Below are 14,662 nucleotides of genomic sequence, written 5' to 3' on the forward strand. Positions count from 1 at the left end.
GCGGAGGGCTTCTTGTGCGTGGTGGAGCGGCGGTTATAGGGCATACCAGGTCCTGGGGTCCGAGGCTGTATCTGGGTAGGACCAGATTTATGAAGGTCTGCAGGGAATCAGGATTTTTAGCAGGCAGGGTGTCAGAGCCTCTCAACTATGCGTCCATCCCGGTCGCCATCTTGGACACGTCCCCTAATTCTATATGTAATTTTTTATTTTGCTCATAGTTACACTTTAACTTCCCCTACACTTGGACCCATCATTAAGGTACAATGTGCCACTTTATCTTCTGCTGATTTTCAAACTCCCTAAGGCTCTAAAACCTCAAATTTTATTTTATTTTTTGGGGATAATGGTATCAGTAAACTTACAAGGACTCTATCCTTTATCCTCTTTTGTATACAAAATGTTTTGATTTTTCTCCTGCCCCATTTGGAAAGGTGTCCCATCACTTCCTTTCCCTGTAACGTCATCCTCAGCACAGGAAGAGAAGAAATCGCTCCAGTGGGGATACACACAACAAAAAATGTTTTGCCCTTTCCCACTACACCTACAGCAAAGCAACAATGGTTTGGGATCAAACTGGGTTTTGGTTTTAACAGAATTATCTTCCCTAGCTTTTCCTTTAACCTATTATGAAGTTAACCCAATCACTCTTAACGGTTTCCCAACAACTTAAGTCTAAATGCAAGATTAAACTATAACTTTAAAGGCTAATATTGCAAAAAGGATAACTTTAACCACTTCAGCTCCGGAAGGTTTTACCCACTTCCTGACCAGGCCATTTTTTGCGATATGGCACGGCATTGCTTTAACTGACAATTGCGCGGTAATGCGACGCTGTACCCAAATAAAATGAATGTCCTTTCTTTTGGTGGCATTTGATCTCCACTGCGGTTTTTATTTTTTGCGCTATAAACAAAAAAGACCAACAATTTTGAATAAAAAACAATATTTTTTACTTTCTGCTATAAAACATCCCTAATAGGATTTTTAAAAAAAATCTAATTTCTTCATCAGTTTAGGCCAATATGTATTCTGCTACATATTTTTGGTAAAAAAAAAACCCAATAAGGGTATATTGATTGGTTTACGCAAAAGTTATAGCATCTACAAACTATGGGATATATTTAGGGACTTTTTTATTGTTTTTACTAGTAATGGCGGTGATCAGTGATTTTTAGCGGGACTGCGACATTGCGGCGGACAATCTGGACACTAAGTGACACTTTTTGGGGACCAGTTACACCAATACAGTGATCAGTGCTAACAAATTGCACTGTCACAGTATAAATCACACTGGCAGGGAAGGGGTTAACACCAGGGGCGATCAAAGGTTTAAGTGTGTCCCTGGTAGGTGCTTACTAACTGTGTGGGGAATGGATACATTGGAAGAAAAGAGAGATTCGTGTTTCAGCTTTGCTGAAACACAAAATCACTCTTTTGCTCCCTGACATATCAGCGGGTTGCCTTGTTTACATAGGCAGACCGCTGCTCTGTCTGCCTATGTAACATAGGTTGCCTTGTTTACATAGGCAGACCGCTGCTCTGTCCATCGTGGCTGCAGGACCCCGCTGATTGGCTTCCGCTGTGTCCAATCACAGCAGGAGCAGCGCACGCAGGCCCCCTACACCACGTGCACAAAATCACGTACAGGTATGTGATTTTGCACAGCCAGGCCACCCTGCCGCAGTATATATACGGTGGGCAATCCAGAATCGGTTAAAGGCTAAGTTCACCTTTAAGTCAAAAATAATAAAAGCATATCATTTTGCAAGTAAAAAAAAAATATGTGCATTACTATTTTTTACACAGGAGCCTGCAAAGTATTGCACCCACGATCAATGAATCACATGTGCAACGTCAGGCTCCTGTACACTCTCCCTCCAGCTTTTTGCCTGTACAGGCTTTCAGTTAGAAAGCTGGAGGAATATTTAATGGACTATGAATACACTGGGGGTGAGGAGTGGGCAGGTACTGGAACATGTCACACCCTAAATTTGTTTGTAAAAGGTAACAGGTCCCTAAGGTGAACTTATCCTTTAGACACATATTCCATGGGCGTTGCTAGTGTTGGACACTCAGGGTCCCAAAACTGCATCTGTCCAACTGTTTTTCTTGAACCCTGCACATTGCGCACTCCTAACCCTGTACTCTGTGCCTTACATACCCTTGACCCCAGTGCCCTGTGTGTTATTGTAGATGGAATGTGTTCTTGACCCCAGTGCTCTGTGTGCTATGCACTCCAGAATCCTGCGCCCTATCCAATATGCACTCCTGAGCCCTGTGCTCTGTGTTATGCACTCCTGACTCCCTTGCTCTTTGAAATACACACTACTGAGCCCTGTGTGTTGTGCACTCCTGACCCCTGCACTATATATACTAAGTGGTACATTCTATACTCCTGACAACTGCAATAGAATGTTATGTACCTTTGACCCCTGCAGTTTTTATTCTATAGTTATATGTATAACTATATGTATATGTATGTATTCTATATTATACAATATATACTCCTAATCAAAGTGATTATTGTCTCAACAATTGCTGGTTGCTAAGTAGTTACTGATTTTTTTTTTTTTTTTTTTTTTTATGAAGTTCCTGCTTAGGGTAGATTGTGTGCAGAAAAACACATATAAAGGAAAAGTTAACCCTTCCACCATGTGGTGCACCACCCAATCTCATTTCTTTGGGTGCCCCAGGTCTTTCACAGTCCTAGCAACACCCTTGACTGAAGACTGAGATTTTACCTAGTAGAGATCTTACTGCCAAGATAAAGTTGATTTAACTAAGTTTTACAAATGCTGTGTTTTTAGTGGTCTACTTCTGCATTGACATGCAGAACAAAGCTAGATCAACTAAATAGAACTAGCAAGCATTTTACCTCCTATCCTTGCTCTGGGAGAGCAACTAATACATTGTAGACAGAGTCTGATTTTTTTTTTTTTTTTTTAAGGTACTGTATGTCCACCTCTTTCAAGGCATAATGCTAAACAGTTTACATATAATAGGGGAAGCTCTTACTGCCTCATCATGGAAGTTGATTTTTTCCCTGGTTAAGACCCATACAGCTATGAAATGCTAAAAAGTAGTGGTCACACATGTTTTTTTTTGTGTTAGATTCCCTAAACTGTAAGATTTTCTCACAGGAATAATTATTGTTTTCTTCCAAAATGTTAAATACATTATGTTATGTGGCCAGTTTAGATGCAAATACAGCTATGATTTGTGGGAAATACAGTATTTACACTGTCTGGACTGTAAGGAGACAGTTAAAAGTATCTAACATAGAGTTAATGAATGGTGCAACTTGTCAGACTATTACAGACCACAAAATGAAGGATTGTTAAACGAACTTTATAAGCAAGACCAAACAGGTCTGCAAATATTTTAATACAACAATTTAGTGCAGCCACTGCCTGACCTGTATCCTTGCATGGTAGGCTACACATAGATAATATCAGTGACGATGCCAAGTTCTGCTTTTCACTTTACATCTGAATGCCCTAGGTCCTGACCACAGTCTGTGTTTGTACTGAATGTGTTTGATTGGAAGATTACCTACCTGACTACATGGATGGAGAATGTAGGGATTTGTAATAACAGAGACAAACCAAGTCAATAGCAAGTCTACCCACAACATCCTAACAGAGGAGGGCCTGCTGGGACATGTGCTAATTTTACAATATAGTCTACTGACTCCATATCTTTGGTTTGGCTTTGTCTGTGTTAAATATGTACAAAGTAAAAAGGCTTCACAAAGCTTATTTCAACAGAAAAATGATAATGGATTTCAGTGCAACAACATGGGCTTTCAAAGTTCAATTCCAACCAACACTTTTTCCACTGAGGATGCTTAAGAACCTCCTTCAAGTTTTTATCAGTGTATGTGTCCTTATTGTTGATATTTCCACTTATTTCCTAACCCTTGATTACACAGAGAGACAGAATATCCCCAATAAGGATGCAGGCAGCAAAAAACTGAATTTTTGTAAAATGTATTTCTTGGAGTTCATTCAAGGACACAGAATTCGGACAATTGGGTTATACTGTCACATACAGGATTTGGACACAAAATCTAGGCAAACAAAAAAAATTACCAGTTGGTATAACCCTTCCCACTCCCAGCATGTCTCAATTTTGTAGAAAAGCAAACTAGAAGCAAAGATCATAGACACCTGTGTCCCTCAATAAACTCCAAGAAATGTATTTTACAGTAAATACAAAAAGAAAATGTTCTCATTTACTAAGAGACACAGGGTTCAGAAATAACTGGGGTGTCTAAAAGAGTGGTTTGCAACAGTAATAAAAAATAGACTCAAATAACAAAATAATTTAAACTTGGGGCTGTCTGAAGCTCAAAGAACAGATGATCATCACGGTCAATATAGGTTGTACTGCAGGGCCAGTCATAGAAAACAAAGTTTTGGAAAGGATCTCCAAATAGATACATCTACAGGAATTGTTAGAACTTTGTAGGATGGGATAATGAAATATCCACAGTAAGCTAAATTTTGGGTTCCCACAAACTGTCTCTGCTGGATGCAGGAGGGGTTCAGAGGTGACCAGATCACTTTAAGTGGACAGCAAAGACAAACCATGGAAGATCCCAGGGTCACTTGTGACAAGTAGCAGTAGCAGGAGGTGTTGCTGCAAGAAGAAAGTGTCATCACTCAGTTCTTCAGCATTGGCCTTTTTTGCGTAAAACAATGCAAATAGGGATATTTAAGGTAACTCCCAATGCTTGGCTTACATGGCCTACTCACAAAGTGAGTCTTCAAAGACAGGGTCACACCAGAGGCTGTGCCAAGGCTCTGGACCCAGAAAGCGTTCCATGGTTAACTTAAGCCTAGTACACACGGGCCGAATATCAAGCAGCATTGGCCGGTTCAATAGAAACCGGCCGACATTTAGACCGTGTGTAGGGCAGCCGGTCTGACAGAAGCCACCTGTTCAGCAGGCTTCAGTTGAAGGGGCATGACTGAATGGTGTGTTCTTGCAGGGGGGCGGGGGGTGCATCCCCCTGCCAGAACACAATAGCTCAGCGGGGGAGATCGCTGTACTAACATTGGATTGTTAGTAAAGGGCCCCCTGAGCTCTTCAGATTTTTTTAGTTCAGTCTGCTGGGTTGAACGAAAAAAATAAATACTAGTGTGTCCCAGGTTTAACACAGTACACTCAGTTCTGGAAAGCGTCACAATGCAGATCCTGATGCCTAAACAACACATTCCAGGCTTTGTCCAGTCCAGTGAAGTCCAGGTGTGGCCTCCAAAGCTACTGCTAAGGATATACCGATCGGGATAGCTGCGTATAAAAATCAGCCTAAGCAGATCTTGAGGGAAATATTATCTTTAAGGAAAAGGAAAATGGCTAGAAAAAAAAATCATGCTGGGAGTGGCAGGAATTCTATTGGCTGGTGTGACGGGAGTCACTTTTGGGCGCAGGATGACCAAGAAAAGAATGAACCCTGAGAATATGATTGGATTACTTCAAATGGGACAGTAATATTCATTAACAATATCTCTCAAGAAATATGAAGATTGTATCCCCTGTACACTGTGAGGTCTATGGCCAGGAATTATAACTCCTAATATGGGCATTCCAGGAAGTTCAATGTAAGAGACCGACCTCCTGAGCTCTTCAGATTTTTTTCGTTCAGTCTGCTGGGTTGAACGAAAAAAAAAAAAAATACTAGTGTGTCCCAGATTTAACACAGTACACTCAGCTCTGGAAAGTGTCACAATGCAGATCCTGATGCCCAAACAACACATTCCAGGCTTTACCTGCAATTGTCCAGTCCAGTGAAGTCCAGGTGTGGCCTCCAAAGCTACTGCTAAGGATATACCTATTGAGATAGCTGCGTATTAAAATCAGCCTAAGCAGATCTTGAGGGAAATATTATCTTTAAGGAAAAGAAAAATGGCTAGAAAAAAAAATCATGCTGGGAGTGGCAGGAATTCTATTGGCTGGTGTGACGGGTGTTACCTTTGGGCGCAGGATGACCAAGAAAAGAATGAACCCTGAGAATATGATTGGATTACTTCAAATGGGACAGTTATATTAAGTAACAATATCTCTCAAGAAATATGAAGATTGTATCCCCTGTACACTGTGAGGTCTATGGCCAGGAAGTATAACTCCTAATATGGGCATTCCAGGAAGTTCAATGTAAGAGACCGACCGTCTATTGCTTAACGATGTTGCTTTTGTCTGGATAAGTAAATCGTGTTAGACTTGTCTGAGGCAGTTTTTCCCTTCACTTATTATTAAGTGTGCTAATGAACTCACCTGTTGTCCGCTAGGGGAGGTATTGACACTCAGAATAATGTGTATTGGGGGCTCGTTATGTAACCATTGTGTAATGTTGTGAGTGGATCCAGGTCATTGTTCATGTGGCGCCTGCAGTATTCTCAAGTGTATAAAAAGAGCCTGCATTAGTTTCGATAAAGAGAATTATTCGTAGGGGTTTCTTGTTCGGCTGATTGGAGTGTTCGGTAGTTGCCTTTGTGTTCAGAAATGGAATGTCCTAAATGGCTTTAACCCCTTTCATACTCGGGGTGTCGTTACAGCTTGTGACGGATTTTTTTTTTTTTTTTTGCCAGTGTCCAAATCCTCCTGCAGTATAACTCAATTGTCTCTGAATCCTGAGTCCCTCAATGAACGAGTAAAATAACCTGACAGAGCTAACCATTACCTGTTCTAATAAAAAACTGCTTCCACTTTAGGATGGTACTGCTGGACTCTATTAACATCGATTGCTATTTTAGGTGTGTTGTGGGTGTAGTGCTTTGCAAAAAGTAAGGCTTTCAGCAAACCATGCGCGGCATAGGGAGGAATGGTAATGCATATAAGAAGGGGCCTATAACACTCAACAGCAACAACGCTCTACATATGATAGAATAGAGCCTGCGGCATATTCTTTTACCACTAAATTATTCTTACCTAAAACATAGGCAGCTACTAATTTCTGATTCACACTTAAGTGGAGGTAGAGAGGCACCACAGATTCCATTTCACCCATAGTGGGCATCATCAGTGCAGCGATGCAAACCATGCCGAGGAAGATCATCAGCAGACTGGGCCCTGAGTTGGAGTTTCTGATATCTGAAACAATAAGAATAAAACTGTTCTAATGCTATGTACAATATTTGTGGCTAGAGTTTAACACATTTAATTTATTTACAAAATTCACTAAAAAGAAATATTATCTCTGCTGATATAAAATTTAAATTACAAGATGTGCCACAAAGCCTAATCATACTGATAGACCTGTATTGAGAGAAATGACACTTAAGGTGGCCATAATGAGCATGATCACACCCTGATCCTATGGGCCACAACAATGCTAGAGTGAGGACTGGATAGTTTAGGCCTACCCTATGAGGATTTAAAGTCACCCTGTCATGAGAAATGCATTGAGGCTGCCATTTCTGATTTGTTCTTTTAAAATTTCAGTAGCCTGGTCATTATGTTGATGCTTTGGATTCAGTTCTTATAACCAGGAACAAGCATAGGCATATGGAATTCTAAAACTTTTTTTATGTTCTTTAAAAGCACGCTTGTTTCAGGTCTGTGCCTGAAAAAGTATTTAAACTAGGCAGCTAGTATTTTTAAAAGAGGGCCAGCAATGTCAGCGCCCACATTTTTTATTGACAAAGTCACTTTAATAAGCCTTTCTAATATTGGAGTGCTTGTGCTACTTCACCTAAAGCACTGAAGTGTTAATTATTTAATGGAGGAACATGGTAAGCATATTATATTTCACTGTCATTTGGCAGAGTTTTACCAAAAACAATGACAGAAAAGAGCCAATTAAAAAAAAAAAAAAGAAAAAAACTGCAGCGAGGAGAATGGGACCCCCTCATAATGGCTGCAAGCAGATGGGCCAGCCCAGGAAGTTAACAGGTAATAAATTGCGGTGCTTTACTAGATGTTGAAACACTAAACGCTATATATATTTTTCGCCGAATGGTTCATGAAATATCGTTGTTTTTGCGGCGAAATTGGTCCAATAGGAATGAATGGCGAAATGTTCAAAACAAGAGTGGGAGGTGACAAAAGCTGACAACCCCATGATCATACCACCCTAACTCCTCCCACAGCTACATAGACAGTAATATACCGAAGGTGCGGATTGTTCCCGATTGGTGTGCTATTACTTTGTGGAACGTTTCGCCGAATTTTTCACGAAATATCGTCGTTTTTGTGGTGAAATTGGTCCCATAGGAATGAATGGCGAAATGTTCAAAACTAGAGTGGGAGGTGACAAAAGCTGACAACCCCATGATCAGCCAAAACATTATGACCACCCCATGATCAGCCAAAACATTATGACCGCCCCATGAAAAAAATTATTTTTGAAAAAAAAAAAAAATCTTTTGAAAAAAAAATCATTTTTGAAAAAAACCATATTTTTGAAAAAAAAAAAAAATCATTTTTGAAAAAAAAAAAAAAAAATTGACCGCCCCATGAAAAAAAATATTTTTGAAAAAAAAAAAAATCATTTTTGAAAAAAAAAATATATTTTTGAAAAAAAAAATCATTTTTGAAAAAAACAAAAAAATTCATTTTTGAAAAAAACAAAAATCATAATTTTTGAAAACAAAAATCATAATTTTTGAAAAAAAAAATAATTTTTGAAAAAAATGTTCAGCTCTTTCAGCTAATGATGGGACTTCATCAACTTTTTTACTACTATTTATACTTTTTAAAATATTAAGCTTTTTAACACTTTTCACAGTTACTCCAGCCACTCCAACCACACAACAGTTACTCAAGCCACTCCACCCAGTTACTCCACCCACTCCAGTTGTAGAGGCAAGAACACTTCACACAATTTCCCCAGAAATTGTAGCTTTTCTAGTTTTAGATTATTATTTTTGCTGCACTGTTTGAATTTATGCATGTGGTCTATTTTAAGCAATTGTTTTTTTTTAATATTTAATTTGCTACATTATTGGTGGAGCAGTCTCAGAATATCTTAAGTAGCTTATACATTTTATTTTGGTTTTGTTGTGTCTGACACATTTTTAGATGACATTTGACACTTGGGATGCGTGTTTTGGATTTTTGCTACACTTAAAATTGTTTTTTGCTTTTGATTTCTGCTACACTTTTACCACTGATCCTTTACCATTATGTTCCCCTGTTTTTCCATCATTTAAGGAATTTTTTGATTGGAAACATTCCCCCCCTATCCATTAACTTATAGGGGCTTCATGTCAGCTTGATTTAGATTCATTTTTTGATGCAATATTGTTTTTTTTGTGACCTCTGGTTGCACAATTTAGTGGAATATTAATTGTTTTTACTTTATTTATACCCGGAGTTCCTAATTTTGGATCTTCCTGGTATGGTGAGAGTTGCACATATATAGCGTTTAGTGTTTCAACATCTAGTAAAGCGCCGCAATTTGTTACCTGTTATCTTGTCAATTGGTGTGTGAACACTGTTATTTGTGGCAGCTACTATTTTCATCTTGTTGGGTCTGTGTTTATTTATGAATTTCTAGCAGTTATTTTATTTTTACCTATTCGCCCTTTCCATTTGTTTTTTTGGAGTGCGCACAAGTATTTATTACCCTCCAGCCCAGGAAGTAAAGCATAGAGATCTCATAAATAGCATTCCCAGAAGATTAAAAAAATGCCAGGGGTTTAACTCTCCAGTATCTACCAAGAAGTGAAATATTTTTGGGTGGACTGACTCTTTAAATAGATACTCCGGTACACAGAGAGTTTCTCAGTACCAATGTAAAACAACCAGGAGCAATGGGGTAATTAATTTAAATGTGTCTTAAAGTTTCCCTGCAACAGTTAAATATATAAGATGAATAACTTCACTGACCTGGCTGGCAAGGTGTCTGCTCAAAGAAGACACTTTCTGCTAGATGCTCCTTGAACCTTTTTTCCTCCTCCTCTTTGTGCTGTTGCTCCTTAGCGGATGGAAGCAGCATTGCTATTACCTCTTTACGTCCCAGTGCTTTTCTCTGGCTTTGCTCGGACACTTGAAGGCGAAATTTATCGATAACCCCAAAGTGACTGGCTCGGACATCTTTGTGCCGGATAACACTAAAGCACAGAGGAAAAATTGTACAATGCATTTGGTTAGGAGAATTAATAGCATTTTCGTGTGTTTTTTTTAATACGGATACAAATACGCAAACAAGACATAAAGGCAAATACAGTCCAATGCAGCTCCAGGTCATTTAATAAAGGGTAAAACGGTTGGGCAGTTCCATAACCATTATGATAGGCCTAGATCACTCATATACCCAGAGTAAAAATCTCAAGGACAAAAATCCATAAGTAAAAAAAAACTTTTTGATGTTTTATCTAATCTAATTTTTAATGGAAGGCAGTACAGGCTCACTTAATGTGACTGTAAATAGAAAAATGTTTTTTTTTTTTAAGAAATAACAAACATAGTATACTTACCTGCTCTATGCAATGTTTTTTGCACAGAGCAGCCCTGATTCTCTTCCTCTTGGGTCCCCTGCTGGTGCTCCTGGCTCATCTCCCCTGCAGAGTCCTTCATAGCAAGCTTCTTGCTATAGGGGCAATTCATACGGGCTCGCTCCTCAGCCGCGCTTTGTGTGTCCATTCACCTTCCGCCACTCCCTCATCACTGGCTGTGATTGACAGCAGCAGGAGCCAATTGTGGCCGATGCTGCTTCTGAACCTATGAAGACGTTAAGAGAGGGCAGCGATGCTGCTCTCATGCGCAACATCAGGCTAAGATAAGTATAAGGTGGGCAGGGGGGAGCTGTACGCAAAAATAGGATTTTTTATGACAGCTTACCTGTGAAATCCTTTTCTTTCAATGGACATCACGGGACACAGAGCCACAGTAATAACTGATGGGTTATGTAGGTACCATTAGGTATTGGACACTGGTCACACCGTAAGCAGGAAGTTCAACCCCCTATATAATCCCTCCCCTTCCAGGGATACCTCAGTTTTGTAGCAAAGCAAAATAAGTGTATTAGAAGAGGGGCAGGACCTCTGTGTCCCGTGATGTCCATCGAAAGAAAAGGATTTTACAGGTAAGCTGTTATAAAAAATCCTATTTTCTTTCTCGGACATCACAGGACACAAAGCCACAGTAATAACTGATGGAATGTCTCAAAGCAATGCCAACTGAGGGGGGGGGGATCACAACTAAGTAGGGTGCAATCAGACCTGAGGACCCTGTACCGCTGTTTGCAGCACACTACGCCCAAAGGCGATATCCTCCTGCCTTTTCACGTCCACCTGATAAAATCTGGTGAATGTATGGACTGAACACCAGGTTGCGGCCTTGCAGATCTGAGCCATAGAGGCCTGGTGATGCACTGCCCAAGAAGCACTAATAGCCCTTGTGGAATGTGCCTTGATCTGAAACTGAGGAATCTTCTGTTTCAAACCGTAAGCCTGAATAATCAATTGTCTAATCCATTTAGAAATGGTAGCTGTTGACGCTGCCTGTCCTCTACTGGGACCCTCTGGCAGCACGAACAAAACGTCCGTTTTGCGAATTTGAGCAGTTGCTTCCAGGCCTTGACTGCTCTTACTACATCCAAAGAATGTAGCACTTTTTCTTCCGGAGAACAGGGATCTGGAAAAAAGGAAGGCAGAACAATGTCTTAGTTTAGATGAAAATCTGAAACCACCTTCGGTAAAAAACTAGGATGAGGGCGCAATACCACTCTATCCCTGTGTACAATCAAATAAGGCTCCTTACAGGAAAGAGCTGCTAATTCTGATACTCTTCTGGCAGAAGAGATGGCTACCAGAAAAATGAGTTTCCTCGTCAGCGAGACCAAAGGAATCTGACGTATTGGTTCAAAAGGCTGTTTCTGTAACACCGCCAGAACCAAGTTCAAGTCCTAGGGGTTTAGGGGCACCCTAACCGAAGGATTAAGACGCATCACCCCCTGCATAAAGTTTCGGACCAAAGAATGCAAAGCAAGTGGCCGTTGAAACAATACTGATAAGGCCGAGACCTGGCCCTTGATGGTACTCAAGGCCAGCTTCATCTCTAATCCTAATTGTAGAAAATCAAGAATTCTACCTATCACATATTTTCTGGGATGCCAACCCCTGGATTCACACCAGGATACATAAGCTTTCCAGACTCTATGATAAATCATTCTGGAAGCTGGTTTCCTTGCATTGATCAAGGTAGATATGACAGGACCTGAAAGCCCACGACTCTTCAGAACGTGGGTCTCAATAGCCAAACCGTCAAATTTAGCATTTGTAAGGCAGGATGGAACACTGGACCCTGAGATAACAGGTCTGGGCGTACCGGTAGGGTCCACGGGGAACCCACCGTCATCCTTACTTTTTCTGCATACCAAGTCCTTCTGGGCTAAGTGGGGGCCACCAGAAGTACTGACTTCCTTTCCTGCCCGATCCTGCGAAGGAGTCGTGGTAGTAGCAGAATAGGTGGGAATGCATAAATCAGTGAGAACCGATACCATGGAATCACCAACGCATCTGTCCCGCATGCAAGAGGATCCCTCGTCCTTGCCACAAATCTTTTTGTTGAATCGGGATGCAAAGAGATCTACATCTGGGACCCCCCATCTTTGGCATATGGCCCAAAAGACATCGGGGTGCAGAGACCATTCCCCTGGGAGTAACTGCTGGTGACTTAGATAGTCCGCCTGCCAGTTCTCTATCCCTGGAATGAAAACTGCCAATATGCATGGCACATGCATCTCTGCCCAGACTAAGATCTGGTTCACCTCCTTTTGAGCAGCTCGGCTCCGGGTGCCTCCCTGATGATTGACATAAGCCACTGCTGTGGCATTAAATAGAATCAAAAGAAAAAACTTCTGCGCTACTAAACAGGGCTAAATACAATGATCTATGAAGGTGATAAGTATTGGTGCTGCAAAAACAGATGTAGTGAACACTCTTCACTACTAAAAGACTAAAATGTGTGCAATCGTGTCAGATTGTGAACGTGTTTCTGCGCAAACAACAAATTAAATATCAAGTGAAAAAACTGCTTATTTGAAAATACAGTCCTGACTCAGATAACACAGTTAAATGAATAAATACAAAGTGAAAGTCCATAAAAAACGTGTATCAAAGTGACTAAGGTGTTAATAAAATCACACAAATCATATAATCATAAAATATAACACTTGTGACTGGTGGGTGAACATGCGTTGCTAGGTGATCTAGTGACTGTTCGTGGAAAAGGACACCCACTCGGGGCTCCCAGAACTCTCACCTTCCTGGCACAATATGAGTGCCTGTAGCTTTCAATAGATATGTAGTTGCTATAGTCCGGTGGTGGTAGTGGCGTCCTGGGCCATCTCCGGGGTGGTGTCACTTCCTCTAATGGATAAGCTCCATATGGTGGTGATAGGAAACAAAAAGGCTCCAATAGTGTAGTAGGTTTAAGCCAAGGAATTTAATAAAATATAATAAAATGGCTGCTTACATCAAAATAAATGAAAAAAGTGCCAAACAACAGTGGGGACAGCTTGTTTGCGATACTCGCTACGTCACTTCCGGTCCGCGTTCTCGTGTTTCCGGTTACGTGCCTACGCGTTGCGTCATATCACGTGACTTCATCAGGGCCCTGATGAAGTCACGTGATATGACGCAACGCGTAGGCACGTAACCGGAAACACGAGAACGCGGACCGGAAGTGACGTAGCGAGTATCGCAAACAAGCTGTCCCCACTGTTGTTTGGCACTTTTTTCATTTATTTTGATGTAAGCAGCCATTTTATTATATTTTATTAAATTCCTTGGCTTAAACCTACTACACTATTGGAGCCTTTTTGTTTCCTATCACCACCATATGGAGCTTATCCATTAGAGGAAGTGACACCACCCCGGAGATGGCCCAGGACGCCACTACCACCACCGGACTATAGCAACTACATATCTATTGAAAGCTACAGGCACTCATATTGTGCCAGGAAGGTGAGAGTTCTGGGAGCCCCGAGTGGGTGTCCTTTTCCACGAACAGTCACTAGATCACCTAGCAACGCATGTTCACCCACCAGTCACAAGTGTTATATTTTATGATTATATGATTTGTGTGATTTTATTAACACCTTAGTCACTTTGGTACACGTTTTTTATGGACTTTCACTTTGTATTTATTCATTTAACTGTGTTATCTGAGTCAGGACTGTATTTTCAAATAAGCAGTTTTTTCACTTGATATTTAATTTGTTGTTTGCGCAGAAACACGTTCACAATCTGACACTGCTGTGGCATTGTCGGACTGGATCCTGACCAGGCAACCCTGTAGCCTGATAGTCCAGGCTTTTAGGGCTAGGTATACCGCTCGGATCTCCAGAATGTTGATGGGTAAGGTCCTCTCGGTCTTGGACCATAGTCACTGGATCGCAGACTGTTCCAGAACTGCTCCCCAACCTGACAGACTGGCATCTGTTGTTACCACCGTCCAGGTAACCGGTAGAAAGGATTTCCCCTTCTGCAGGTTTTTGGGTATGAGCCACCAATTGAGGCTCTGATGCACCGCATGCGACAGGTGCATCGGAAAGTCTAATGCCTGAACCTTCTTGTTCCAGGCCGACAGAATACTGTGTTGCAGTAGTCTTGAATGGAACTGAGCATAGGGAACTGCTTCGAATGAAGACACCATCTTTCCCAGCAGCCTCATACAAAGGCGGACAGAAGGACCCTTCTTGGTCCTGACT

The 14,662-nt window shown here is 40.9% G+C and overlaps 1 protein-coding gene across 3 annotated transcripts in view; it reads right to left on the minus strand.

Moving 5' to 3' along the window:
• The window catches only part of MOSPD1 (motile sperm domain containing 1), a 70,572-nt gene that overhangs the window by 14,133 nt on the left and 41,777 nt on the right, over nucleotides 1–14,662 (minus strand). For 2 of the 3 annotated variants that reach the window (XM_073599196.1, XM_073599195.1), the window contains 3 exons: nucleotides 9,835–10,058; nucleotides 6,934–7,095; nucleotides 755–903 (listed from right to left, as the gene is read on the minus strand). In XM_073599196.1, coding sequence (XP_073455297.1) covers nucleotides 803–903; nucleotides 6,934–7,095; nucleotides 9,835–10,058 — 487 coding nt within the window. In that variant the 3' untranslated portion in view covers nucleotides 755–802. Of the gene's footprint in view, nucleotides 1–754; nucleotides 904–6,933; nucleotides 7,096–9,834; nucleotides 10,059–14,662 lie in introns of those variants that run through there. The other variant, XM_073599197.1, reaches the window with a different exon arrangement.

This window comes from Aquarana catesbeiana, linkage group LG09 (assembly GCF_042186555.1).
Source record: "Aquarana catesbeiana isolate 2022-GZ linkage group LG09, ASM4218655v1, whole genome shotgun sequence".
Lineage (NCBI taxonomy): Eukaryota > Metazoa > Chordata > Amphibia > Anura > Ranidae > Aquarana > Aquarana catesbeiana.